At 58.7% G+C, this 25,416-nt stretch overlaps 1 protein-coding gene across 2 annotated transcripts; it reads left to right on the plus strand.

Moving 5' to 3' along the window:
- Nucleotides 1-4,324: 4,324 nt before the first annotated feature.
- LOC101413042 (angiotensin-converting enzyme) lies at nucleotides 4,325-23,756 on the plus strand. 2 transcript variants are annotated; one of them, XM_058284501.2, is made up of 25 exons: nucleotides 4,325-4,671; nucleotides 5,191-5,358; nucleotides 5,980-6,073; nucleotides 6,682-6,825; nucleotides 7,231-7,422; nucleotides 7,960-8,057; nucleotides 8,379-8,551; nucleotides 8,904-9,127; nucleotides 9,411-9,555; nucleotides 9,918-10,016; nucleotides 10,303-10,425; nucleotides 10,797-11,008; nucleotides 11,707-11,843; nucleotides 12,789-12,947; nucleotides 13,196-13,283; nucleotides 15,310-15,453; nucleotides 15,617-15,808; nucleotides 17,769-17,866; nucleotides 18,056-18,228; nucleotides 18,667-18,890; nucleotides 19,189-19,333; nucleotides 19,724-19,822; nucleotides 21,874-21,996; nucleotides 22,252-22,439; nucleotides 22,592-23,756. In XM_058284501.2, exons 1-25 carry the CDS (start codon nucleotides 4,420-4,422, stop codon nucleotides 22,819-22,821), a joined length of 3,924 nt encoding a protein of 1,307 aa, XP_058140484.1. In that variant the 5' UTR covers nucleotides 4,325-4,419; the 3' UTR covers nucleotides 22,822-23,756. The 2 variants fall into 2 exon arrangements, with proteins under 2 accessions (XP_058140484.1, XP_058140485.1); XM_058284502.2 differs by lacking the exon at nucleotides 4,325-4,671 and adding an exon at nucleotides 4,840-4,944.
- Nucleotides 23,757-25,416: the final 1,660 nt, after the last annotated feature.

Here is a 25,416-nt window from a genome sequence, read left to right on the forward strand (position 1 = left end):
AATTTTGAGGAAGTTCCATTCATCTATTTGTTCTTTTACTGCTCGTGCTTTTGGTGTGATATTCATGAAGCCGTTTCCTATTACAAGGTCCTGTAGATGTTTCCCTACACTGCTTTCCAAGGTCTTTATGGTCTTGGCTCTTATATTTAGGTCTTTGATCCATCTTGAGTTGATCTTTGTATAAGGTGTGAGATGGTAATCCTCTTTCATTCTTCTACATATGGCTATCCAGTTCTCCACAGCCTGGAGAACTTGATCTTGGAGAGCTAAGGTTCTGTTCACTCCAACTTTTGTGTTAAGGGCAACAATCTCACACTTCTCGCTTAGCCCAGTGCCTCGCAAATAAGGAATGTTAGCCAATGATTTTGACGATAGTATCTTGTTTTTGTGTGGTGCTTTACAACTGACAGAGGATCTGTCTTCATCCTTCCACAACCCTAATAATAAAATTGGACCCCTACCTCTAACCACGTGCAAAAGGCAGGTAGAAGTTTTCACAGCCATTTTATAGATGAGGAAACCGAGGCTAAAACAGATTCTTTTTCAGGTTCTAAAACTTTGTGGATCCCTGATTATTTCTGGCTCCTAGTTCAGTGCTATTTCCCTTATGCCTTTCCTTTGGTGCCCAGGTGAGAAGGGAGACAGTTAATACTGACTAAATATAGAAAAGAAAGCTCTGCATGATTTGGGGGAAGTAGGGTTGCTTTGTGAAAGAGGACCAGATCTGGGCTTTGAGGGATGAGTAGCTTTTGGCAAAGCAAAGAGGAGTAGGGGGTGTTCAGGGAGAGAACCATGATTCCTCTGAAAACCAGCCAGTGAACACAGAATGATGGAATCAAAACGTTGGACATACTACTTCTTTTTTTTTTTTTTCCAAATAACAGCTTTATTGAGATGTAATTCAGACACCATAAAATCCACTTTTTATTATGTGTAATTCAGTGTTTTGTGTGTGTGTATTCACAGAGTTGTGCATCCATTACCACCAATTTCAGAAGAAACCCCACATCCATTAGCAGTCACTCCCCTTTCTCCCCTTCTCCTAGTCCCTGGCAACCACCATCTACTTTCCGTCTCTATGACTTTGCCTATTCTGGTCATTTCACATGAATGGGTTCATACAATATGTGATCTTTTGTGACTGGCTTCTTCCACTTAGCATGTTTTCAAGGTTCAACAAGGTCATAGCATGAATTGGTATTTCATTCCTTTTTATGGCTGAGTAATATCCCATTGTATGGATATACCAGATTTTGTTTATACATTATTTGTTGACAGATATTTGGATAGTTTCCACATTTTTAACTATTTGTCTAATGGTACTCTGAACATGCATATAATTTTTTGCATAAAGCATGTATGTATAAGATTTCAGTTTCTTAGCTATATACCCAGGAGTGTAATTGCTGGGTCAAATGGTAATTCAATATTTAATCATTGAATTAAATATTATTCAATATTTAATTATTGAATTAAATATATTAATTTTGAGGAACTGCCAGGCTGTTTTCCAAAGTGGCTGCACCATTTTACAGCCCCACCAGGAATGTGCAAGGGTTTCGATTTCTCCACATCCTTGCCTACCCTTGTTATTCTCTGCTAGTTTGTTGTTGTTGTTAAAGCCATCTTTGTGGTGTACAGTGATAAATTGTGGCTTTTATTTGCATTTCCCTGGTGACTAAAAAAATGGAGCATCACTTCATGTGTTTATTGGCCATTTGTATGTCTTGTTGGAGGAAAGTCTATTCAAATCCTTTACCCATTTTTTAATTGAATTTTTAATTGTTGAATTGTAAGAGTTCTTTATATATTCTGCACACAAATCTCTTATCGAAATATATGCTTTGCAAATATTTTCCCCCATTCTGTGGGTTGTCTTTTCACTTTCTTATTGGTCTCCTTTGAAGCATAAAACTATTTTTTTCTATTTTGTTGAAGACCAATTTATTTTTCTATTTTGATTGTGCTTTTGGTGTCCTGTCTAAGAAATCACTGCCTAATCCAAGGTAATGAAGATTTACATTTTTGTTTTCTTCTAAGAGTTTTATAACTTTAGCCCTTACATTTAGGTCTATGCTACACTTTGAGTTGATTTTTGTATGTGGTTAGAGGTAGGGGTCCAATTTCATGCTTTTGCATGTGGATTTCTATTTGTCCCAGAACCGTTTGTTGGAAAGACTATTCTTTCCTCCATTGAATTGTCTTGGCATCCTTATCAAAAATCAATTGACCATAAATGTAAGGGTTTATTTCTGGATTCTCAATCATATTCCATTATTGGGTATTTTTTTTTAACTTTTTGTTTTGAATTACTTTCAAACTTACAGTACAGCCACAAAAATAATACAAACCCCATACAGAGAACTCCAACATACCCCTATCCCCACCCCCAGATTCCCAGAGCCACCGATTTTAACATTTTGCCACATTTGCCATGTCATTCTATCCATCTGTCTATTTATCAGTCCATTTTCTGGACACTTGAGTATAGGTTGACTACATCTTGCTCCTTGAATACTTAATACTGCTGTGTACATTTCCTAAGAACAAGGACCACTTGAAGTACAGTTAGCAAGTTCAAAAAATTTAACACTGATATAAAGCTTATAGTCTATATTCTAATTTTTCTTGTGCCCCAATAACGTCCTTTGGAATCTCACCTCCTCCCTTAGTGGGTCAGCTTAGTGAGACCCTCAGAAAAACACTTGGTCTCCGTTGCCCTCTGCAATGGCCTCATTGTGATTCCATCTTCCTGAGGGTTCAGAATCCCTCTCCATTATTTTGGCAGCAGTTGAAGAGATAGCTGACTGGCCACAGGACCTTGTCTCTTTCCTATCTCTCAAGGTTATCGTGAAGATGAGATGATTTACATGAAAGAATTTAGAAAGGTCTAAAGTGCTAAACAAATGTAAGGTGTGTTGTTATTATTATACCCACACACGCGCACACACACACACACACACGCCACATCATCTGACAACTCTGCTCACGCCCACAGGGCCCTGCAGAGCCCACAGTCTCCTGAACACACTCCATCCCGCACGGTGAGCCACAGGGAGTCCCTCATCGACACCAGGAGCCCAAGCGATTCTCAGCGGTCCCCAGCAGCTGCGCCGGCTGGGGTCTCCCAAGGCCGGCTGTCACTGGCCTGGTCCCTGCTTCCTCTGCCCAGCCTCCACTTCTCCCCCAGTCCCCCTCCCAGCCCCGTGTCGGGGACCAGCTGCTAGGGTGGAGGGTCCCCACCTCTGGAGGACTGGCATGGTGGCACTGGGGAGTTAGGGGAGGAAGCTCAGGCTTCCCCGCCACCCTGTGCACAGGGCCGCACGGGGTGGGTGGGGGCCTGATTAAACCAGAGTTAACTTAAGACTGGTTAAAAGCGGAAGTTTTGTGTTATGTTTACGTTACCACCATAAATATTTAAAATAAATAAAAGAGGAAGTCAGCGTCATCCCTCCCCCAGAGGGACAAATGGGGTGAGACAGGAAAGACCTGAGATGACTCGGAGCAAACCTTTCAAGCTGTCTAAGTGTTCATTTCTTCATCTGCAAAACGAGGGGGCTGTTCTGATCTCTAGAGTTTTTCGCAGTTTTCAAATTCTGCAAGTCTGAGGTCCTATGACTCTAGTGGGTTGATGCCTAATTGCTTCTGCATGAGCGACTGACAGCTTGTGTCCTCACGGGGAAGGAGGGCCAACCGGCCAGTTCGCCTGTGCCTCTCGGCGCCACCCCACTCCCCAGCACCCCTCCGTTCTTTCCCCCTTTGCAGGGATGCCCCCCGAAGACCTCCCCTGAGACCCCAGGTGAGCCGGCCCTTTTGGGCACCTCTTCGGCCCAAACTCACCCCCGCAGCTGCGCAAGCCACACCCACCCCGGGACTGGCCTGGCGAGGCAGCTGGACCGGGTGACGGCCCATTAGCCCTGGCCCCGCTGCTCTAGCAGCGCCGACAGCTCCCCCAGCCCCGCCTGGAGCCCACAGAGGTTAGGCCGGGAAGGCTGAGCGCCAGGCCGGGGGCCCCGGGTCCCGGGGCCGAGGCTCTGCGATGGCAGGGAGAGGGCAAGGCGAGCAGGTCTGGGCATTTCTGCCCACCGCTGGGCCCCTCCGCCTGGGTCCCTCGCCCTTGCCTAGCCTCCTCTGGGAGAGCTTGACCTGAGCCCGATCGCGCCACCTCCGGCCGCATCTGGCGGGGGTCGCCTCGGCTCCTTCCCGGGACTGCGCCCCGGCCCGGGGCGGGCCAGGAAGCCTCGGTCCCCGCCCGCTCCGGTAGGCCCGCGCGGCCCCGGGGACTTTGGAGCCGAGAAGGAAGCGCGCCGGGGCGGGGAGGTGGGGGTGTGTCGGAAGGCGGCGGTGGCCGGGTTTTATAACTCGCAGCGCGGGCGCGGCGCGGGAGAAGGGGCAGCGCCGCGCACCGCGCACCGCGCCATGGGGACCGCGCCGCGCCGCCCGCCGCCGGGGCCGCTGCTGCCGCTGCTGCTGCTGCTGCTGCTGGCGCCGCCGCCCGCCGCCCGGGCGCTCGACCCCTCGCTGCAGCCCGGAAACTTTTCCGCCGACGAGGCCGGGGCGCAGCTCTTCGCGCAGAGCTACAACTCCAGCGCCGAGCAGGTGCTGTTCTCCAGCACGGCCGCCAGCTGGGCGCACGACACCAACATCACCGCGGAGAACGCGCAGCTCCAGGTGGGCGCGGGCCGCGCGGGGGCGGGCGCGCGGCGGCCAATCGCAGGCCTGCGGCGGCGCGCCGCGGACCGCCGCCTCCCGGGACGCGCCCCCCGCCCGGAGCCCTGAGGACGCCCCGCCCCCGCTCTGGGTCCCCAGCTCCCCCCGCCCGCCCCCGCCGCCGCAGGCAGGCCGGTGGGGGAACGAGCGCGGTGCCGGGCACACGGTCCGTGTCCAAGACCTGAATGGGGAGGGGTGAGGCTCCTCCGAGGCCGACCCCCTCCCCACCCCCAGGTGACAGCGCCAGGGGTGACATCAGGACAGCGACATCGCTGAGGATGCCCATCCCCCCACCCCCGCTCGGGGGCCTCCTCTCTGGCCGCTGCCCCACTCCTCACCCTGTCCAGCCACCCTCCCTTCTGCCTGCCTCTGCTGTTCCACTGTCCCCTGACCTGGAGGATCCCGGGGTGGGGTCTCGGCAGGAGGCCGTGTGGCCTCTAGCTGACCTGGGCCCTCTCGGTGCCCTCCTGGCGCCCACAGGAAAAAGCAGCCCTGCTCAGCCAGGAGTTCGCCGAGGCGTGGGGCCAGAAGGCCAAGGAGCTGTACCAGCCTATCCTGCAGAACTTCACCGACCCGAAGCTGCGCAAAGTCCTGGAGGCCATTAGCACTCTGGGCTCCGCCAACCTGCCCCTGACCAAGCGGCAGCAGGTGTGTCTGGTGGGCCTTATGGGGGGTGACTGGGGCGCCTCCCCTGACCTTCCCCACTGTGGGGTCCGGAGGGGGGGGGCGACAAACATCGGCCTGGCGGGAAGGGACCCACCATGGGGTCTGTTTGGGCTGTGGCTGTCCGTGGAGGCAGGGGAAGCACAGAACAGCTTCCTGAAGCACTGCCTTTCCTTGGGGATGGCGTGAGGATTTGTTTTATATTGGAACAAACACTAGGAAGTAGAAAGGAACATTAAACAGTAAAAGATGAAACGGGGCATCAACACGTCTCCATAGTCAGTTTGGTTTATTGGCCTCCTTGGAAATGTTGAGGAGGATTGAGGAAGGGACTAAGGCCAGAGGAGGATTTCCCATGCCGCAAGCTGGTGGCCGAGCCGAGACTTGAACCCGAGCCCCTGCCCTCCAGGGCGCTTGTCTCCGCCTCCACGGGCTGCCTCCCGCAGCTGGGAATGCGAGGTGCCCCGAGGGCCCAAGTGGCCTTGTTGGAGCCTCAACCCCTTTCGGCCTCTTTTTCCTCCTACCAGATTAGAGATGGGAGCGGCCAGACACGCTCTAACATTTTCTCACACATTCGCAGCTAACATTTTAACTCTGACTCCCCAGTACAACTCTCTGATGACCAACATGGGCAGGATCTACTCCACCGCCAAGGTCTGCTTCCCCAACAAGACTGCCACCTGCTGGTCCCTGGACCCAGGTACCGCCCTGGCTCTCTCTGCTGGGGTTTCCCAGCCCTTCTCTGCTGCACCCAAGAGGTCTGAGGGCCTTGGGGACAACAGGCAAACCCCAAAAGCATTGGCATTGATCCCCAGTTGGAGCTGGGCTCTGCAGATTCCCCCACACTCCTACTCTCCTGGCAAAGTGACTTCCAGAACTCCCAGCCCCCAGCGACTCCCCCTCCCGGCCAACGTGTGCCTTGGCCTCTTCCATCACTAGACCTTCCTCCTGGCCGCTGGATTTCCGTTTCGTGGGTGCCCTCCCCCCCACTTACTAGGCAGTCTTGAGCTCAGCCCCTCCATCCAGTGAGCCGTGGCGGGTCTGCCTGGGTTTTGTCCTTCTGGATGGCCTCTTCCTTCGTCACCTGCCTTAGATCACCTCGTCGCAGGGGGCAGGAACCCTGCCCGGGCCCTCACTTTGCTTAGCTCCCAGCCCCAGCCCGCCCAGCTTGTAGGTGGCCCTTCGGGGGTATGGTTGTGTCGAGGATGATGGCGGTGATGGTGAGGACGAGTGTGGCACCCCCTGAGGGTTGAGAAGGCATTGCGGACACTCACCCACAAACCTCACCACCCTGCTCGCCTGTCTCAGAGCTCACCAACGTCCTGGCTTCCTCGCGAAGCTACGCCATGCTGCTGTTTGCCTGGGAGGGCTGGCACAATGCCGCGGGCATCCCACTGAAGCCCCTGTACCAGGACTTCAGCACCCTCAGCAATGAGGCCTACAGACAGGACGGTGAGCACATCTTCCCTGCCTGCCAGGTGCCCACCCACCCACTACCTCCTCCGAGCCGCAGCCCCAGCAGCAGACAGGGTGGCTGCTATGTTAGGGTCCGGCACACTGGCCAGAGAGGGTCGGGACCTGGCCAGGGTCTCAGAGAACCGATGGCAGAACCAGACCCTGAACCCACTCTGCTTTCCACCCGCTGCTGGCTTGCCTGCTTGCCGCCCCTCCTGCCTGGCGCTCTTGGCCCTGCTTCCTGGGCCCTAGCACTCGTCTTCATCTGCGGTGCCCTCCAGGATCTCTTTAGCTAGAGCCTGGAGCAGTCCCTAGTTGAGGCAGAGCGTGGAGCCCCCAGGCCATCACTCCAGCTGGCAGGCGGGGCGCAGGGCCTGAGCTGCCCCTCCCCTGGCCCGCCAGGCTTCTCGGACACCGGGGCCTACTGGAGGTCCTGGTATGACTCGCCCACCTTTGAGGAGGATCTGGAGCGCCTCTACCACCAGTTAGAGCCGCTCTACCTGAACCTCCACGCCTACGTCCGCCGCGCGCTGCACCGCCGATACGGGGACAAGTACATCAACCTCAGGGGACCCATCCCCGCTCACCTGCTGGGTAAGGAGCTGGCCTTGCCTCCAGGAAGATCCCAGGCAAGTCTGGGCCAGGGCCGGGCAGAGCAGTCCAGGGTGAGGGAAGGCGCTCGTCCTCATCCCGTCACATTCGGAGGGCCCCGCTTCCTGGACGAGCGGGTGACCCCTTACAGATGGGGTTCCTGAGGCTTCGGTGTGTCGGTGCCTCGTGGAGGTCCGAGAGCGAGTGAGAGGCCGAGCTAGGAGCCAAACTGGAGGCTTTGGCTCCAGGTCCAGTGGAGGAGGCACGCTGGTCCTGGCGTGTGCCCAGGGCGTGGGGCAGCAGGGCCCAGGCGCCGCCGGAAGGACCCGGCAGCGTCGCTGGACTGACCAGCCCCGGGACCTGGGCACTCAAGGGACAGTGGGCTCGGGTTCCGGGCGGGAGTCCTGTTCCCCGGCCAGCCACCTTGGCGACTGCCCCCCGAGTGCCCAGGAGTCCAGCTGCAGGGGCGGGGGTGGTGCCGTGGCCCGCCTGGGGCCACAGGCGCTGGCCCTGAGCTGTTCACGCCCCTCCTGCGTCTAGGAAACATGTGGGCCCAGAGCTGGGACAACCTCTACGACATGGTGGTGCCTTTCCCCGACAAGCCCAACCTCGACGTCACCAGCGCTATGGTGCAGAAGGTGAGCTCCCGGGGCGGCGAGCCGGGAGGAGGGCAGGGAGGGTGTGGGAGGCAGGGGAGGGGCTCGGGCCCACCCCCTCCGGGGAAGCAGCCCCAGGTGTCCAGCCCGCGAGGTGAGCTGGGGTGTGGCTGCCCATGAGGGGTAGCAGCCCTGCGGCCATGCCCCCTGGAGGTGAGGCTGGGCCGCAGTCCACCTTCATGCAGCTGCCGTGGCCAGTAAGAGGCCCGGCCTCGGGAAGGGAGGCCCTTCCAGAGAGCCAGCCTGGGTGGGAGACCCCAGGCCTCCTCCCTGGGCCCTGAGCTGCGCCTGCCCCACCCCCAGGGCTGGAACGCCACGCACATGTTCCGGGTGGCGGAGGAATTCTTCACCTCGCTGGGACTGCTGCCCATGCCGCCCGAGTTCTGGGCAGAGTCCATGCTGGAGAAGCCACAGGACGGCCGGGAGGTGGTGTGCCACGCCTCCGCCTGGGACTTCTACAACAGGAAGGACTTCAGGTCTGGACCCCGGAGGGGGCTTCCAGGACTGCGAAGGGCAGGACAGCCCAGGGCACAAAGAAGCCGGACCCCAGGCCCACGCCGCCCAGCCCCAACACTGGCTAGGGTGGTGGGCCCCCTTCCAGGGCTGCGGGGTATGAAACCCGTCAGGCTGCCTTCCCCGCAGCCTCGACCAGCAGGCATCTCCCATCCCTGGGATGGAAGACAGAGGCCGGGAGGTGGTGGGCCGGAGACAGGGTGAAGAGCCGCAGGGCAGGCCCTCCTCGGTCCTGTCCCCAGGCACCACCTCCCCAGCATGCCCTGCCCGGCCAGCCCTGCTCTGTCCGTCACCACCAGCCTCTCCCCACCCCAGGATCAAGCAGTGCACCCGGGTCACCATGGACCAGCTGTCCACGGTGCACCATGAGATGGGCCACGTGCAGTACTACCTGCAGTACAAGGACCAGCCTGTCTCCTTCCGCCAAGGCGCCAACCCTGGCTTCCACGAGGCCATTGGGGATGTGCTGGCCCTCTCCGTCTCCACCCCGGCACATCTCTACAAAATCGGCTTGCTGGACCATGTCACCAATGACACAGGTAGGGGGGGCAGGGGTGGGGAGGTCCCAGCTCAGTCCACTCCAGGACTCCACTGGCCCCGCTCAGATGTGCCCCTCTCTGAGCTGGATTTGGGATCTACATGGGAATCCCAAACTCAGCTATCCCCAAGGGTCATTTTCCAAGGAGAACCCCAAGATCTCAAAGCCCAGAATTTCCTTCCCTGTATCTTCCCAGCCTCACCTCCTGCTACCCTAGACTCTCCAGACCTAGCCTAGCCTAGCCAGAGTCCCTTCTCCCCCTGACCTCTCTTCATCTCCAACAGAAAGCGACATCAACTACCTGCTAAAAATGGCGCTGGAAAAAATTGCCTTCCTGCCCTTTGGCTACTTGGTGGACCAGTGGCGCTGGGGGGTCTTCAGTGGGCGTACCCCCCCTTCCCGCTACAACTTTGACTGGTGGTATCTTCGGTGAGCAAAGAGGGCTCAGAAAGGGCCTAACCCAGGTGCCCCCCCCACCCTCCTGGGCACCTCCTACGGAGGGCGCAGAGGAGCTGGTCACCAGGCCCGCCCCATCCAGCCCCAACACTGGCTAGTCCTAGCCCCTCCTCTACAATGACTTATGGCTCCCGACTTTTACCTGCCACATACTTTTCTGCCTAAAACTCCCTCTTCCAGGAAGTCTTCTCCAGCGCATCAGGATGGGAAGGGATGGCTGGTGGGAATGCCTGTCTGGCAGCCTTTCCTGCAAAAGCTCAACCTGCCCAGCCTACATGGCTTTGGGTGCCAGGCAGACCCCTAGGTTGTAAGACAATTTAACCATCCTTTTTTAGAACCAAGTATCAGGGGATCTGTCCTCCAGTTGTCCGAAACGAAACCCACTTTGATGCCGGAGCTAAATTCCATGTCCCAAACGCGACACCATACATCAGGTACTGTTCCCGTCCCGCCAGTTCTGTCACCTTCAGTCCTCTCCCCCTCCTCCTGAGACCCTGCAGCCCCATCCCCACTGCTTGCCCCATGCTCTTCCTGCTCGACCCTGGGGGCGTGGGATCAGGGTGGGCCTCTCCCCTCTCTCCTGAGCCAGGCTTGCTTCCCCCTTCCCCAATGCAGCCCCTGCTCCTGCCTCTGCCCCATGGGGAAGCTGGGTGGTGCCTGGCAAGGGTCCCCTGGTCCTGCTCCCCCACCACCTCCCCTAATGAGCACCTGTGCCGGCAGGTACTTTGTGAGCTTTGTCCTACAGTTCCAGTTCCATCAAGCCCTGTGCAAGGAGGCAGCCCACCAGGGCCCACTGCACCAGTGTGACATCTACCAGTCCACCAAGGCAGGGGACAAGCTCCGGTGTGTGGTGGGAAGGGGCAGAGGGAGGGGAGGCAGGGCGGGCGAGGGCTGTGCACAAGGCTGTCCTGGGTTCACCACAAGGGCTGGGCGGTGCAGGGTGCTGCCTGCCTGCCTTTCCATCCTCCCTCCCTCCCTTCCTTTCTTTTTTTCCCCTGCTCATCAAATATTAAATGGACCTTCTGGCTGCCATAGGCAGGACAAGTGTCCTCTCCACCCTCTCAGAGCTCCTAGGTGTTCTTGTCATTCAATGGGGGTAGAAGGAAGGGCAGAAGTGGCTAGAGACAGGGTGGGTGTGCCCGGGTGGGCACAGGGGCCCCCAGCAGACACCAGCCTGAGCTCCCGGTGCCCTCGCTGCCCACTCTGCCTGGCAGGGAGATGCTGAAAGCGGGGTCCTCAAGGCCCTGGCAGGAGGTACTGAAGGACATGATCGGCTCAGAAAGCCTGGACGCTCAGCCGCTGCTCGACTACTTCCAGCCAGTCAGCCAGTGGCTGCAGCAGCAGAACCAGCAGAACGGCGAGGTCCTGGGCTGGCCCGAGTATCAGTGGCGTCCGCCAGTGCCCGACAATTACCCAGAAGGCATTGGTAAGGCCCGGAGTGAGGGCAGGATGGGGTACTGAGGCAGGACTTCCCCTCCGGGCTCTGGGCCCAGGCCCCGGGTTCCCCAGCTCCCAGCTGGGCCTTGGTGCCCTGTCCCAGAGGCCAGGCCCTGGACCCTGGGATGGGGATGGGCGTGTGGTTTCCCCAGCATCCTAGAGAGGGCGGGCCCAGATCTGAGGGCCTAGGCCGGGCGGCCAGCATGCTCTATGAGGTCACACTGCAGGCTCCACTCTTATTGGCCAGGGGCCGGGGGCCACAGGGCTCTGCTCTCCTGCGGCCATGGGCCAAGGTTGGACTCCTCCGGGACTGCCCAGCCTCCTTCTCCTCCTGCTGCTCTGCTGTGGGCACCCCCTGCTGGTCCCCGGCCAGGCGACGACCGGCCTGGGGACAGCCAGCCAGGGGACAACCAGCCAGAGGACAACTGGCCAAGGGATTACCCGCCAGGGGACAACGGGCCAGGGGACAACTGGCCAGAGGATATCCAGCCAGCCGACCACTGGCCAGAAATCAGCCCACCAGGCAACAACCAACCAGACCACCCAGAAGAGCCCAAGTGGGACGGGGCTGGGAGAGGGGGCGGGAGCCGTGGGGAGGCCGGAGGGGTCCCCGGGAGGGGTGGAGAGCAGAGACAGCTGGAACCTGGGGGGGGGGGCTTGTCCATCTCCTTCCACTCTGTCCCACAGACCTGGTGACCGATGAGGCAGAGGCCCAGAAGTTTGTGGAGGAATATGACCGGACCGCCCAGGTTGTATGGAACGAATACTCCCAGGCCAACTGGGACTACAACACCAACATCACCAAAGAGAACAGCAAGATTCTGGTAGGTGCACCCTCCCCCCTGCCCCCCGCGCGCACACCCACGGGCACGCGCAAGCACATGGGCAGGCTCCCAGGCCCACCGTTGGCTCCCCCGCAGCAGAGAACCTGGCAGGGTCCCTTCTTGTGCCTCCTGGTGTCACCTCAGAGAGAGTCAAAGCTGATGGGGACAGTGGATGGGGATGACGGGGGGCTGTCAGAATTGGCAAAAAATCCAAATGGACTGTTTAAAACAATCCTCAATTTCACATTTAGGAGGGTATCTATTCAGTGCCTGAATAATCTTATTTCATTCCTGATCAATTCCTTGTTAGTAAGAGAATAAATTATACATAAACTAGCGATGCTAAGTGAAAACTTGAAAGCCTATATGCCGCCCTAGTCAGGGCCACAAGGACCACGTGTCCCCTCCAACCTCATTCTCACTTGTTCGGTGGAGCACAGACTATGCCACGGTGAGCACCAGCCTAGCCCCAAGCTGTGACTTTTCTAACCGCAGAGAAGTGACATTTCTTGAAGACCTTCTGTGCAAGCACGGCTCCTTGGTGCATTCCACCTGTTGCCTCGTGTTTTACCCAACATCCTTGCAAACTTGATGGTCTTGCTCCCGTTTTACAGATAGGATCCTGAGGCCCAGAGAGCGAGTCACAGTGCTAGGAGCAAGCCCCTCCACTCCCACCCGCCTTTCAGACAGGCAGTGGCTTCCCCTTCCCCAGCCCTGCCAGGACGTCTCGCTGGCCACTCAGCACCTGCCGAGGGACACTCACTGTGTCTGGGCTCTCACCGCACAGTCCAGGCTGCAGGGGGCCCTTCCCAGGCAGAGGCAGCAATTGGCTCAGACTGCCCCCATCGCCACCTCCCCGCTCCCCTGGCTCCCCACCTGGCCCCGACTGCCTAGAGGCCTCTCGTGGCTCCTGGGCCTCACGACACCATCCCCCCGTGCCCTCAGCTGCAGAAGAACATGCAGATGGCAAACCACAGCTTGAAGTACGGCACCTGGGCCAGGAAGTTTGATGTGACCAACTTCCAGAACACCACTGTCAAGCGGATCATAAAGAAGGTTCAGGACCTAGAGCGGGCGGCACTGTCTGCCCAGGACCTGGAGCAGGTGTGTGGCCTGGGGGGTAGCAGGGAGCGGAGGGTCCCAGGTCAGGGCCAGGCCCTAGCTTGGGAAGTGAGCCCTCACCAGGTCTGGCCTTCACACTGCTTCCTCTCCCTTCCTTCACTGAGTCACGACGCCTGCCAGGTGGACAGGCACCTACAGTGTCGCCGCGAAGGTGGCAGCACCCAGCTCTTCTGCAGGGGACCTGGGGGCAGAGCAGAGGGTGCTGCTCACTGCCTCTCCTCCCCCTGCAGTACAACCAGATCATGTTGGACATGGAAACCCGTTACAGCACGGCCTCCGTGTGCTACAAAAATGCCACCTGTCTGCAGCTAGAGCCTGGTGAGAGCACACACGGGAGAATCTGGGGGAACGGGGTTCTGGGAGAGGCTAAGGGCTAGGGGGTCTGAGGAGACTGCAGGGAGGTTGGTGGTGGAGCCAGGAGTCTTGGGGGGGGGCTGCAGGGATGTGGGGCAGGGAATTAGGGGTGGGGGCCCAGGGGATTGGAGGTGGAGGGTTCTGGGGAGGCCGAGGAGGGGGCTGAAGAGACTGGGGGAAGCCTGGGGGTCTGAGGGAGGCTGGAGGGCCGGGGAGGCTGGGGACACTGGGGGGACTAGGGTGACAGTCTGGGGGAGGTTGAGGTGGCTGTGGGGCTGTGGGGCTGTTGGGGCGAGGCCAGGGGACTGAAGAGTCTAGGGGGCAGGGAGGCTGGAGGAGTCTGGGGGAGTATGGGGCTGGCATAGCATTAGGGGTGCTAGCAGGCGAAGGGGCATTAGGTTCTCCTGACGCAGACCCAGCCAGGAAACCCCTCTCTTCTCCCCCAGTTTGGCTTCTCTGCCACCGTAGCTCCCTGGCCCTTTGCCCCGGCTCTCAGCCCTCCCCTTGGGTCTGCCCCTCCACCCCCTGGGTCCCCTTCCAGCCCCTCCATCTCCCCCACTGTTCCTCCCGTGGGCCCCTCAAAACCCTGCTACCTCAGACTGGGATTCCAAGAGCTGGGGCTCCCGGAGGCCCACGGCGCCTCCCCGCCCCCCTTCCTGCCCCTGCGCTTGCCTTGCCACCTCCCCTGCTCGCTCTGATGCCCCCACCCCCAGCATGTGACTGAGACGGCGTGCACCGGAGCCAGGAGCGCCCCGCTGCGTCCCCGGTGGCCCCTCCGCCGCCCCTCCTCCTCGCCCACCCTGGCTGGGCCCCCTCGGAAGGTGCTGCCCCCCAAACCCAAGTGCTGGCACACGGTCTGTGGCTGGAGAGCCGGTGACGGAAACATTCTTTCCTGAGGACCGTCCACCCAGAAATGGTCTCTTCCTGGCCCCCAGCCCGACTCCCACGTTAGAACAATGACAAGTAGGAAGGGAAATGGAAAATAAACAGGAGAGAGAAGCAGTTTGCATGGGTCGGGGCTTGGCCCGCAGGTCGTGTATGTGGAGACTCACGCATAGGGTGGGGGAGGTGTGTGCAGGTGCGTGTGTGTCCGTGTGTCTCTGGGACAAGTGCCACAGGGAGGAAAAGGAAGAAGCAGCCGCAAAAAGCAGAGGCCACAGCTCCAAGGCACAGATGCACAATTGTCAAATTCTTTCCCAACAAAATGAATTTGATTTCACTTTCCCTGTGAAAAACAAATAGCCACCACGCAGTGCATGTCGGCAAAGGCCCGGGGTCCCAGCCCAAGAATGAAGGTTCATGGCGGCCAAGTACCTCCCACCTTGCCCCGTCTCCGGGCGGGAGGGAAGCAGCCCTGGGCGGCCGCAGGACACCCGGGGTCCGGCCTCATCCTCACCCCGGCCTGGGAAGTCACATTAGCGCCACGTTACCAACACGCTTAGCAAGCGGCTGCCGGATGAGATGTGGATGGTTCTTTACACTTTGCCGGCCTTCACAACTATTCTTTTATTCAGCTCAGTCCAATAACATCGGGCCGAGGATGCCCTGGGCTATCCGTGGGGGGACACACCCCTGCGAGGGCCGACAAGCACCCCCCGTTTGACAGGCAGGGAGAGAGTGGTCCAGTGACCACTGACCTCCAAGCCATGCTCTTGATTCTGGGATCGCTTTGGTCTGCAGCCCGGCTCTACCACTTCCTAGCTGGGGACCCAGCCATGTTGCAAACTGCTCGTGTCGGGGGACGGGCAGGCCCGGGCTCCCAGGGTGCACTTCCCCGGGCCTGGCACCCCGTGAGCTCCCACGAGATGCTGGCTCCCACCCTCTCTCCCCTTTCACTGGACTTATTGCCTGCATAGCCCCTTCCCGCGATGGCACCAGTTTTATCCCAGCTCTGGAATTCTACAACTGGGTTCACCTTACAAGGACATAGATGGTGAGCAAAGGGCAGGAGGCTCGAGCCATTCAGCCTCTGCCCCCCGTTTCCCCCCAGAGCTGACAAAGCTGATGGCCACATCCCGGAATTATGAAGAGCTGTTATGGGCATGGAAGGGCTGGCGAGAAAAGGCAGGGAGAACCATCCTCCCTTTATTCCCCCAGTACGTGGAATTCGCCAACAAAGCTGCCCGACTCAATGGTGAGTCCCTTCTGCTGGCGCTGCCAGCTCTCCAGAACCCCTGGGGTCCCGCAGAGAGGTCCTCTGAGACCCCAACCTCGGGAAAGGAAGGTCATTTGGGAGGCAGGGAGGGGCTCGGAGAATGGCCAGGTGCTCGGAGAGCTTGGCTGCGTCCCCTCTGCAGGCTACGCCGACGCAGGGGACTCCTGGAGAGCGATGTACGAGTCGCCGTCGCTGGAGCGGGACCTGGAGCAGCTCTTCCAGGAGCTGCAGCCGCTCTACCTGAACCTGCATGCCTACGTGCGCCGCGCCCTGCACCGCCACTACGGGCCCCAGCACATCAACCTGGAGGGCCCCATCCCCGCTCATCTGCTGGGTGAGGGCACCCACGGGGCCCTGAGGAGGGGGTGAAGACAGCACGAGTGAGGGTTGGGCCAGGGCTGGCTGGAGGGCGGAGGACAAGCTGGGGAGGGTCTGCGGGTGCGGCTTCAGGTTGGAACAGTGAAAGACTCGCGCCTGGAGGTGATTTGTTCTGGGTGGGAGTGGAGTGGGGGCTGGGACTAGGGGGAGGCAGGCCCCGGCTTACACTTGGCACCCCGTTTGCTACAGACACGCATTATGCCAGTCCCCATGATGGAAGTGGGCATATGTCACAAAGGGAAGTCCACTCTCTCATTGGGAGGCGCAGCACATCAATTCATTGTAACTTGAGGCAGCAAGATACAGGAGGGCGAGAAATGAGCCACGAGAGGGGGAGCTTGGAAGGCTTCCCCGGGGCGGTGATTTGGACAGCACCCTGAGAAATGGGAGGTTTTGACAGATGGAATATGGGGGGTGGGGGAGGGTGCGGTCAGACACAGCTTCAGGTCAAGGGAACTAGGACAGCAAAGGAGAATCTTTGAAAATTTGGGGTCCTCATTTTTCAGGGGTTGGAAACTCACAGGCCTGAGGCAGGTAATTGCACATGAGGTAGGCAGCAGGACACAATAAGGAATGGTAGAGACTGGAGCAAAGTAGAGGCCACCAGTCTTCTATCCCTGCCAGACCATGTAGCACACTTTCCTGGCAGCTGCAATGCCCATGTGTCTGGGAGCAGAGAGCCCAGACTGGGCACAGACCATTCACGAATGATGAGGGAGAGCCAGAACTGGGCCAGGGAGGTCCAGCTTTGGGTCTGGTTCCCATCAGCAGAGAGTCTTTGCAGCCTGCGAAAACAGCCCTCCTCATTCCTCTCTGGTAGAACCAGAGAAGAGCAGGGTGGAGTCAGCTCAGTGGCTCAGCCAAGGACCCCAGGAGGGAAGGCAGTGCACCCAGGAGGCCTGGGGGACCAAGCAGAGCAGGGGCTGAACACTCAGCCCTGGTGCTGGCGAATGAGCCAGGCGCTGCTTGCACTCCCACTTGCTCTCTTGCTCTCTCTCTCACTTTAGACTCCAACCCAGTATCAGTTCAAGTTTACTTTTCCTTGGCTGTGAAAGAATCTGTATTCCAAATATATTGCTTAGGGGAGTGGATGTGGCTCAAGCGGTTTAGCACTCACCTCCCACATGGGAGGTCCTGGGTTCGGTTTCTGATGCCTCCTGAAAAAACAAAAACAGACAACAAGCAAAACAAATGAAAAAACCAGTTCAGGGAAGCCGATGTGGCTCAGTGGTTGAGTGCTGGCTTCCCACATAAGAGGTCCTGGCTCCAGTACCTAAATACATACATATCAGCTTTTCCACTTATTTTCAGAACAGCTTCCTTTTCTCCAGTCCTGGCAAACTGGGCTCTCTTCTTTCCTCACACTAAACTCAGAGGTGTCAGTTCTACAGAAGGGAACGGTTCTTGCCAGAGTCACTGACAGGTGACCAGATGCTCCGCAGGGGCACAGCGGTCAGCCAAGAGTGTGGGCTTATGTCCCAGCCCCCCAGGGCTTAGGAGCCATGGGCCCTGGGCGGACTGCTTGGCCCCCCAGCCCCTGACCCCATCCTACAATGGGAACCCTCCAGGGAGTTAGATTACAAATTAATCCACACAGTATGCTTAGCACAGGGCTGGACGAGCGGTGGCCGTGTGGGCAGATGTCCAGGGACCTGTAAACAGTTGCTGGTGACATTGGTCACCTAGATTGGTGACCAGCCAGGCCCTCCTCTGTACCAGTGCAGCCATCGACCTTGCAGGCTTGATGTGCAGGTCAAGGCCACATAAGTCAAAATTTGCAACGAGTAGGTGCTCAGGGGGCGCTGTTGTGATTAGCGGGACTGGGATTTGGTGGCCTCTTCCTGCGTGGTGGTGAGGAGCCTCAGAAATAACTTGTGTCTCTCCTCTCTCCCTCCTCTTCCCCCACCTGCCTCCAGGGAACATGTGGGCGCAGACTTGGTCCAACATCTATGAACTGGTAGTACCCTTCCCTTCAGCCCCCACGTTGGATGCCACGGAGGCCATGATCAAGCAGGTCCGCACTGGAACCCTCCTCCGCCTGACTCCTCCGTGGGTGGCCCTCTGATCCCCGGGAGTGGGAAAGGACCCCTGACTCAAGTGCCTTCCAGCTGGGCTCCCTGGAAGTACCCCCCAGCCCCCCGCTCCGTGGCACACAGCCTGCCCCCACAGCCCCCAGGACTAGCAGAGCCCTGTCTGCTCGCAGGGCTGGACACCCAAGAGGATGTTCGAGGAAGCTGACAAGTTCTTCACCTCCCTGGGGCTGCTGCCCGTGCCCCCCGAGTTCTGGAACAAGTCGATGCTGGAGAAGCCGACTGACGGGCGGGAGGTGGTGTGCCATGCCTCCGCCTGGGACTTCTACAACGGCAAGGACTTCAGGTGGGTCCAGGCAGGAGCCGGGGGGCTTTTCCTCAGCCCAGGGGGCAAGGCGGTGGTTCCATTGCAGTGGCCTCAGAGCAGGCAGAGAGGGAAAGGGCGCAGGGGCCAGGGCTTGGGGCTGAGGATCGCGAGGGTCGGGCCTGGCCCCAGCTCGGCGATTGACTTGTGGCGGGGGAACCCTGCCCACCAACATGGCAGCGTGGGCGAGAGTTTTTCAGGAAAGTTGGAGGCAAAGGAGTGGCCAGAAAGCCTTCTCTAGGGGCTTTGGAGCCCCAGATTCCCTCTTTCTCAGGCTATCTCTGTATCTCCTTTTTGTTCTCCCTTCATGCATACAGCAGCGATAGGGGTCTTCTCTGTGCAGAAAGGGCAGCTGGTCGCCCTCGGCCCCAGAGCTCCTCGCTGTCCCTCTTCCAACCCCCCTCTCCCGCTTGCTCCCAGGATCAAGCAGTGCACCACTGTGAACATGGAGGATCTGGTGGTGACCCACCACGAAATGGGCCACGTGCAGTACTTCATGCAGTACAAGGACTTGCCTGTGAACCTGCGGGAAGGCGCCAACCCCGGCTTCCATGAGGCCATCGGGGATGTGCTGGCGCTCTCCGTGTCTACCCCCCAGCACCTGCACAGCATCAACCTGCTGAGTAGCGAGGGTGGCGGCTATGGTGAGAGGGAAATGGGATCCCCCCGTGCGTGGGGGACCAAGAAGAAACAGCAGCGTTCGGGACGTGGGAAAGAGGGAGAGTTAGTGACCCAGGGGCAGAGTGTAGGGCGGGGTCAGTGGGGAGCAAGGGGGCCCCTAGCAGAGTGAGCGGGAGGATGGACTACACAGACCACCCACGCGGCGGCTCACAGCACCCACAGGGTGCAGGCCCACCTCCCCTCCCTCTCTTCACGCACACTCGGAGCTGACCTGGCAGGAGGCGGGGGGAGATCTGACGCCCAGGTCCCTCCCCTTGGCAGAGCACGACATCAACTTTCTCATGAAGATGGCGCTGGACAAGATCGCCTTTATCCCCTTCAGCTACCTTGTCGACCAGTGGCGCTGGCGGGTGTTCGATGAAAGCATCAGCAAGGAGAACTACAACCAGGAGTGGTGGAGCCTCAGGTGCGTGCCCGAGTGTGTGTACGGTGTGTGTGTGGGGTGCCTGTGTCTCTGTATGATATGTGTGTCTGCATATGACGTCGTGAGTGTAGACATGCACGCAGGTCCTTGTGGGTGTGTGGTGCATACACATCATAGTGCACGTGTGTCCATGCACGAGGGGCACGGTGTGTGTGTGCGTAGTAAGGGGCATGTGGACATGCACAGGGGTCATTGGAGTGCATGTGCGTGTGTGGGGGTGGTGGGCATGGAGGGTGCTAGTGCACAGGGCCCAGAACGCAAGAGTCTGGAAAGCCCGGGGTGGCCGCAGGTGCAGGGACCTCCCTCCAGAAAAGGCCACCGCCTCCCAGCTTGGCTCTGCCCAGACTCTCCAACACATCTTCCCCCTGACAGGTTGAAGTACCAGGGCCTCTGCCCCCCTGTGCCCAGGTCTCAAGGCGACTTTGATCCAGGGGCCAAGTTCCACATCCCTTCAAGTGTGCCTTATATCAGGTAACAGACAGACGCGGCCGGGGGAGAGGGAGGCAGCGTGCCGGTGGGATGCTGGGCACCGGGTGTGCTATGCCCGCACCCCTGCTGTTTCTTTAAACTTTCTTTTTGCTATAGCGAGAGCCTCTTACACCCACACAGTGGAAATCAGAGATTCACACTGCAGGAATTTGCTGGTGGCCCAAGACCTGCGACGGGTAGCTGATGTTAACCGTGACCTTTGGCCAGGTCATGGCCTGAGCCTTTTTTTTTCCTCCCAAACAAGCTTGTGGTCACTTTACTACTCATTGGCTCTATTGCTGGTAATGTAATACTGGCATTTTGAGTGGCACCAAATCGCCCCTCTATACCCTGAAACTCATGACCGAGGCCCAGTTCAATTGGGAGGCAGTGTCGCTAGGGGCGAGGGTGTGGTCCGGGCTTTGGGGTCGGGCATAACTAGATTCAAATGTCCTCAATGTCAGTTTCTCACCTGCTTCACAGGATTGCTGCGAGGGTTAAATTCTTAGCATAATATCTAATCCATAGTATATTAGTCAGCCAAAAGGGTGCTGATGCAAAATACCAGAAATGGGTTGGTTTTTAAAAGAGTATTTATTTGGGGTAGGAGCTTACAGATACCAGGCCATAAAACCTAAGTTACTTCCCTCACCAAAGTCTGTTTGGAGCAAGATGGCTGCCGACGTCTGCGAGGGTTCAGGCTTCCTGGGTTCCTCCCTTCCATGGACTTGCTTCTCTCTGGGTTCAAGGTTCCTTTCTTCCTGGGTCTGGCTTCTCTTTCCTCTGTGAGCTTACCTCCCAGGGCTCCAGCTTAAGTCTTCAGCATCAAACTCCAACATCAGAAGCCCTCAGCTCTGTTCTTTGCCATGCCTTTTATCTGCTAATCATAACTCAATCATGCGCAGGTGCAGATCAGATGACAAACATAATCCAATAGCTATTTTTGGAATTCATCAATAATATCAAACTGCTACACATAGCATGCCCTAGAAATGGTGGCCACCTCAGCCGCTTTTAAGCCACTCTTCTAAAGGGCAGTGTAAATAGCTCAGGGCTGAGTCACAGCCAGGGCTTCCGCGCCCTCAGCCCCTCTCCTCCTAAAGGCCAAGCGGGAGCTCGTGCCTGACCTGGGGCTCGCAGACCTCAGTGTGCTGCTGCAGCTGCCCGAGGCCAGCTCCGAGGGTAGGGGGGCCACCAGGCAGGCTGTGGCAGCCTCCAGCCCGCCCCCGTGGCCCCTGGAAGCCCGGGGAGACCGCCAGGCCCGCCTTGCCGCCCAGCACCACACAGCCAAGCCCTAGTCAACAGTCGCGGGATGGGAAAGGCTGTCGCCAGAGGCCCAGGGAGGGCGAGCAGGCCTGCTCAGATGCTCCAGCTAACGGCAGCGGGCATGGGGCCAAGGACACTCATCCCCAGGGGCCTCGGGAGAGGCCTGACCCCAACGGTGCACCAGGGAGCACCCTTAAGGAAGGGCCCCGTCCCCGCGGACCCCAGGGTCCAGCTGGTCCCCAGCCGGAGTGACACTTAGCCTCCGACCGTTGTCCAGGCAGAGGTGGGCAAAGGAGACATTCCAAATTCTGGCTTTGGTCAAGCACTTTGAGGAAACCCCAGCAAAGCCTGTGCACCTGACTTGTACCCAGCACTCGAAGCGGGACACCTGCACCACTGGCTTGGGACGTTCTCTAAACCGTCTCCAGCCTCGACTGGCAGATTTCTAATCAAGGGCTGGCTCCCCTGCCCAGACAACCCCACCCCGTTCCTGTGACCCTTCCCGCAGCACCCGGCCTTCACTGGCACACACCCAGGACCTCGGCCTCCAAAGCAGGCCGCCCCGTCTTGGAAGAGCTTTGCCTGGACCCTCCTCGCCCAGGGTCCATCCCGACAGCCCCTCAGGGCCCTTCTGAACGTGGAGGCAGCTCACGGGTGGGAGGCACCAGAGGGCTGCGGACAGTGGGGCTTTGGTGGCCTTGACGGCCCGGGTGGGCTCGCCCCGACGTCCTAACTGCAGAGGGGGGTGGCTCTACCAAGCCCCCCGCGCACCCCTTCCTCCGCACCAGGTACTTCGTCAGCTTCGTGATCCAGTTCCAGTTCCACGAGGCGCTCTGCCGGGCGGCCGGCCACCAGGGCCCCCTGCACAAGTGTGACATCTACGAGTCCAAGGAGGCGGGACAGCGCCTGGCGTGAGTCTCCTCCGCCTCCTCTGACCTCCTCGCGGCGGCCTGGGGGAGCCCCTCTGGGGCCTCTTTGGGCCCTGGGAACCAGTAACTGCTCTGGACCCAGGTCCTCCCTACCGCCAACCCCCCGGGCGGGCTCTGACCCTCCCAATCTCAGAGGGAGGGTGAGGCCAGGGGGGCCGGAGGGAGGGGGGCCGGAGGGACCGGGAGCCTTCCCGAGGCCCGCCGTGACTCGGTTTCCCTCCTCTGGCGCTCCCGCAGGGACGCCATGAAGCTGGGCTTCAGTAAGCCGTGGCCGGAAGCCATGAAGCTCATCACCGGGCAGCCCAACATGTCCTCCGCGGCCATCATGAACTACTTCAAGCCCCTGCTGGACTGGCTCCTCACCGAGAACGGGCGGCACGGGGAGAAGCTGGGCTGGCCCCAGTACAACTGGACGCCATACTCCGGTACCACCGCCCTCTCCACCTCCGCCCCCAGAGCCCGCTCAGGGCCGAGCCCCCTCCCCACTTCGGGCAGGATCCGGCCTGACCTCAGAGCAAGGACAGGGCAGCCAGGCTAGGTGGCCCCAAAACGCTCTCCTTGCTTCCCCCCCGCCCAGCTAGCTCAGAAGGCTCCGTGCCGGTCACCGGCCGCGTCAACTTCCTGGGCCTGGACCTGGAGCCGCATCAGGCCCGCGTGGGCCAGTGGGTGCTCCTCTTCCTGGGCGTCGCCCTGCTGGTGGCCACGTTGGGCCTGACCCAGCGGCTCTTCAGCATCCGCCACCACAGCCTCCGCAGGCCCCACCACGGGCCCCAGTTCGGCTCCGAGGTGGAGCTGAGACACTCCTGAGACGGCCGCGGTGGCCGGCACGTCCCCCGACTGAGGCGGGGTGGGGCGTGGGCGCGGGCCAGGGAAGGCCGCACGCCCCGCTCACCCTGGCCGCCCCCGCCCCCTCCGCCCGGGCCCCTGCACCGCCCTCCCGACTGCGATCCGCCCTGGCCCCCGCCCCCACCCCGTCTCCAGGTGCCCAGCACAGGGCCCCCACCCAGTCTCTCTGTGAATGCAATTAAAGGTCCTGCCTTCCCCGTCTGCGTCTGTGTCCCTCACAGGGGAGCCAGGAGCAGGGACAGGGCTGCTGGTAGTAAGCGGGTCACTTCCCGGGGTGTCTTCCTCTGTCCTCCTCCAGAGAAGAGCCTCGAAGAATCCCCCAGAGCCCCAGCCCCAACCAGCTCCCAAGCTGGCCTTTCCACTGGCACAGGCGGCCGGCCGAGGGCCCTGCCCCGGGCCTGCCCGGCTGTGGCTCTCACCCAGGAGGACTCCGGGAAGCGGGGGCGGGCGGGCGCAGTGGGGCTGCGGGCCTCACGTCCCACTCCCTGCTGCAGGCCCTGCCCCCTCTGGCTTCCTGTCCCAGCTGTTCCCATAAACAGCCGGGTGCCCCAGAGGGACGCCCACTTCCCTGGTGTGGTGTAGACCTGGCCCGGGACCAGCTCAGGCTCCTGCCCGCCCCTCCCAGCGCCCCTCAAGGCCAGCACCAGCTCCGTGCTCGAGCGTGGGCCCCGACGGCCACTCGGGCATCGGCAGGCCCCGTGCCCTGCTGCAGCGGCCGGCCGCCCCTGCCGCCCGACACTCACACCTGCACCCGGAGCCTTCCCTCGGAAGGCTGAGAAGGCCTTGGGAGAGTGCCGTTTTGAGTGGCATTTTAACAGCTTTTATCTATATACCTACTGTAGAAAGTTTGAAAAATACAGCAAGCTACACAGAAAATAAAGAACCCTTTATCTCTACACTGGCAGATGATCACTGTCGACATTTTGGTGTCCGTGTTAAGTTTTTTTTTCTTGCTATGTATTTTAAATGGGTATTTTTAATACCCATTTACAGTTGGGGATCCTTTTATCAATTACCATTTCTAGATCTATTTTTCAAACATTTAAAAGCCACCCCTCCCCACCCCCCCAAATTAAATGCCAACCCTAAACCCCAGCCATGTGGGAGCTGGTCAGTTTGCTGGGGCCAAAGGCCCCCCCTGCCAGGACCCTTGGCCCAGAGCCTCCTCTTGGCTTTGCTCTGGATCCACCAGGCGCCTCCTCCTGTATCCTCAAGTCCATCCTTTTCTGCCCCACCCCCTGCTGGCTGCTCGCAGTCTGGGGTGCGCAGGCCTGGTCCTTGGGGCAGGATGTGGCGTTGAGGCTTTGTGGACATGCGGGAGGGTGGACGTCCACTGTCAAGACAATGGGATTTGTAAACATGTCCTCTCTGTGGTTGCAAACCTTTCCATCACCACAGACATGTTTAGTTATTCCCTCCCTAGCCCTTCACAGGCCCGGGCCTGATGTTTGGAAAGATCTTTGTCAGCTAAACAAAGTTCAGTTGGTACAACGTCCACTTTCCTATATTTCTGGACTGCCGAGGTTCTTGCTGCCCCTCAGAGCTCGTGAGCAACCTGAGGTCACCGAAAGGGTTGAGCCTCCGAAGAAAGGCAAAGAATCTTAACGTGGATGGCCAAACCAGCCTTACCACCAGACCTTCTGAAGGACGCATTGTTCAAAAACACATCGTCCTGCTCCCTGGGTGAGGGGAGGTGGCAGAGGAAGAGGGACCAGCCCAGCGATTTCTCTGGGTGGCCCTGTTGGCCAAGGCTCCTCAATAGCCAGCTCTTTTTTTTAAGACACTTAGATTATGTAAATGTTACATAAAAAGTGTAGGGGATTCCCATATGCCCCCCTCCCTACCCCTCCCACACTCTTCCACATTAACAACATCGTTAGTGTGGTACATTCATGGCCATAATAACCAGCTATCACGCAGGCCAAGGGCAGGACAGCTGCCCCGTCTCTCCACTCCCTGCAACCTCTCACCCTTCCAACTGCCTGCCGAATCCCCTCTCTGCACTTTCTACCTATGAGACTTTGAGCAATTTACCTCAATTTTTGGACCTCCCGTTTCACTTCTATAAAATTATTTTCCAAAAATCCCTCTCAGGATTGCTATGAAGATTAGAGGAGATAATGTGAAAATTCCTCTGCTTCTAATGAATGCATCCCCTCCTGAATAAAATTGTTTTACATCTGCCTCATGCATCAGACATGCCCAAGTCACAGCGTATGAGATGTTGATATTCTTGTTGGGGAGATGGAGGAGGAGGTCCAGGGCAGTACAGAGTGAAGCCTCATGCCTCCCAACTTGTATTCCAGGAAATTTCTCGTGATATCACAATATCATGATATCTCCCTGATATCATGATATCTCCCTGCACCATTGACTTTTCTTAGTGAGAGCACAATAAGCTTATTCACTCTGGGGTTCTAGTCTTCAGTTCTAGAACTGCCCAGTCATCATCTCTTTGAACCGCTCCTCCATTCTCCCCAGTACCCTGCTCTGGGACTCCTGTTAGACCTGCTTGGAACTTTCTATCTTGGCCTCTGTGCCTCCTTATTCCTGCTC

The sequence above is a fragment of the Dasypus novemcinctus genome, chromosome 21 (genome assembly GCF_030445035.2).
Source record: "Dasypus novemcinctus isolate mDasNov1 chromosome 21, mDasNov1.1.hap2, whole genome shotgun sequence".
In the NCBI taxonomy this organism is placed as follows: domain Eukaryota; kingdom Metazoa; phylum Chordata; class Mammalia; order Cingulata; family Dasypodidae; genus Dasypus; species Dasypus novemcinctus.

Bases quoted from the DNA above. Each gene is read 5' to 3' on its own strand.
- LOC101413042 (XM_058284501.2), top strand. From the start codon at position 4,420: ATGGGGACCGCGCCGCGCCGCCCGCCGCCGGGGCCGCTGCTGCCGCTG. The intron at 9,128-9,410 runs GTAGGGGGGGCA...CATCTCCAACAG, and splicing joins CCATGTCACCAATGACACAG to AAAGCGACATCAACTACCTG. The intron at 11,009-11,706 runs GTAAGGCCCGGA...TCTGTCCCACAG, and splicing joins CAATTACCCAGAAGGCATTG to ACCTGGTGACCGATGAGGCA.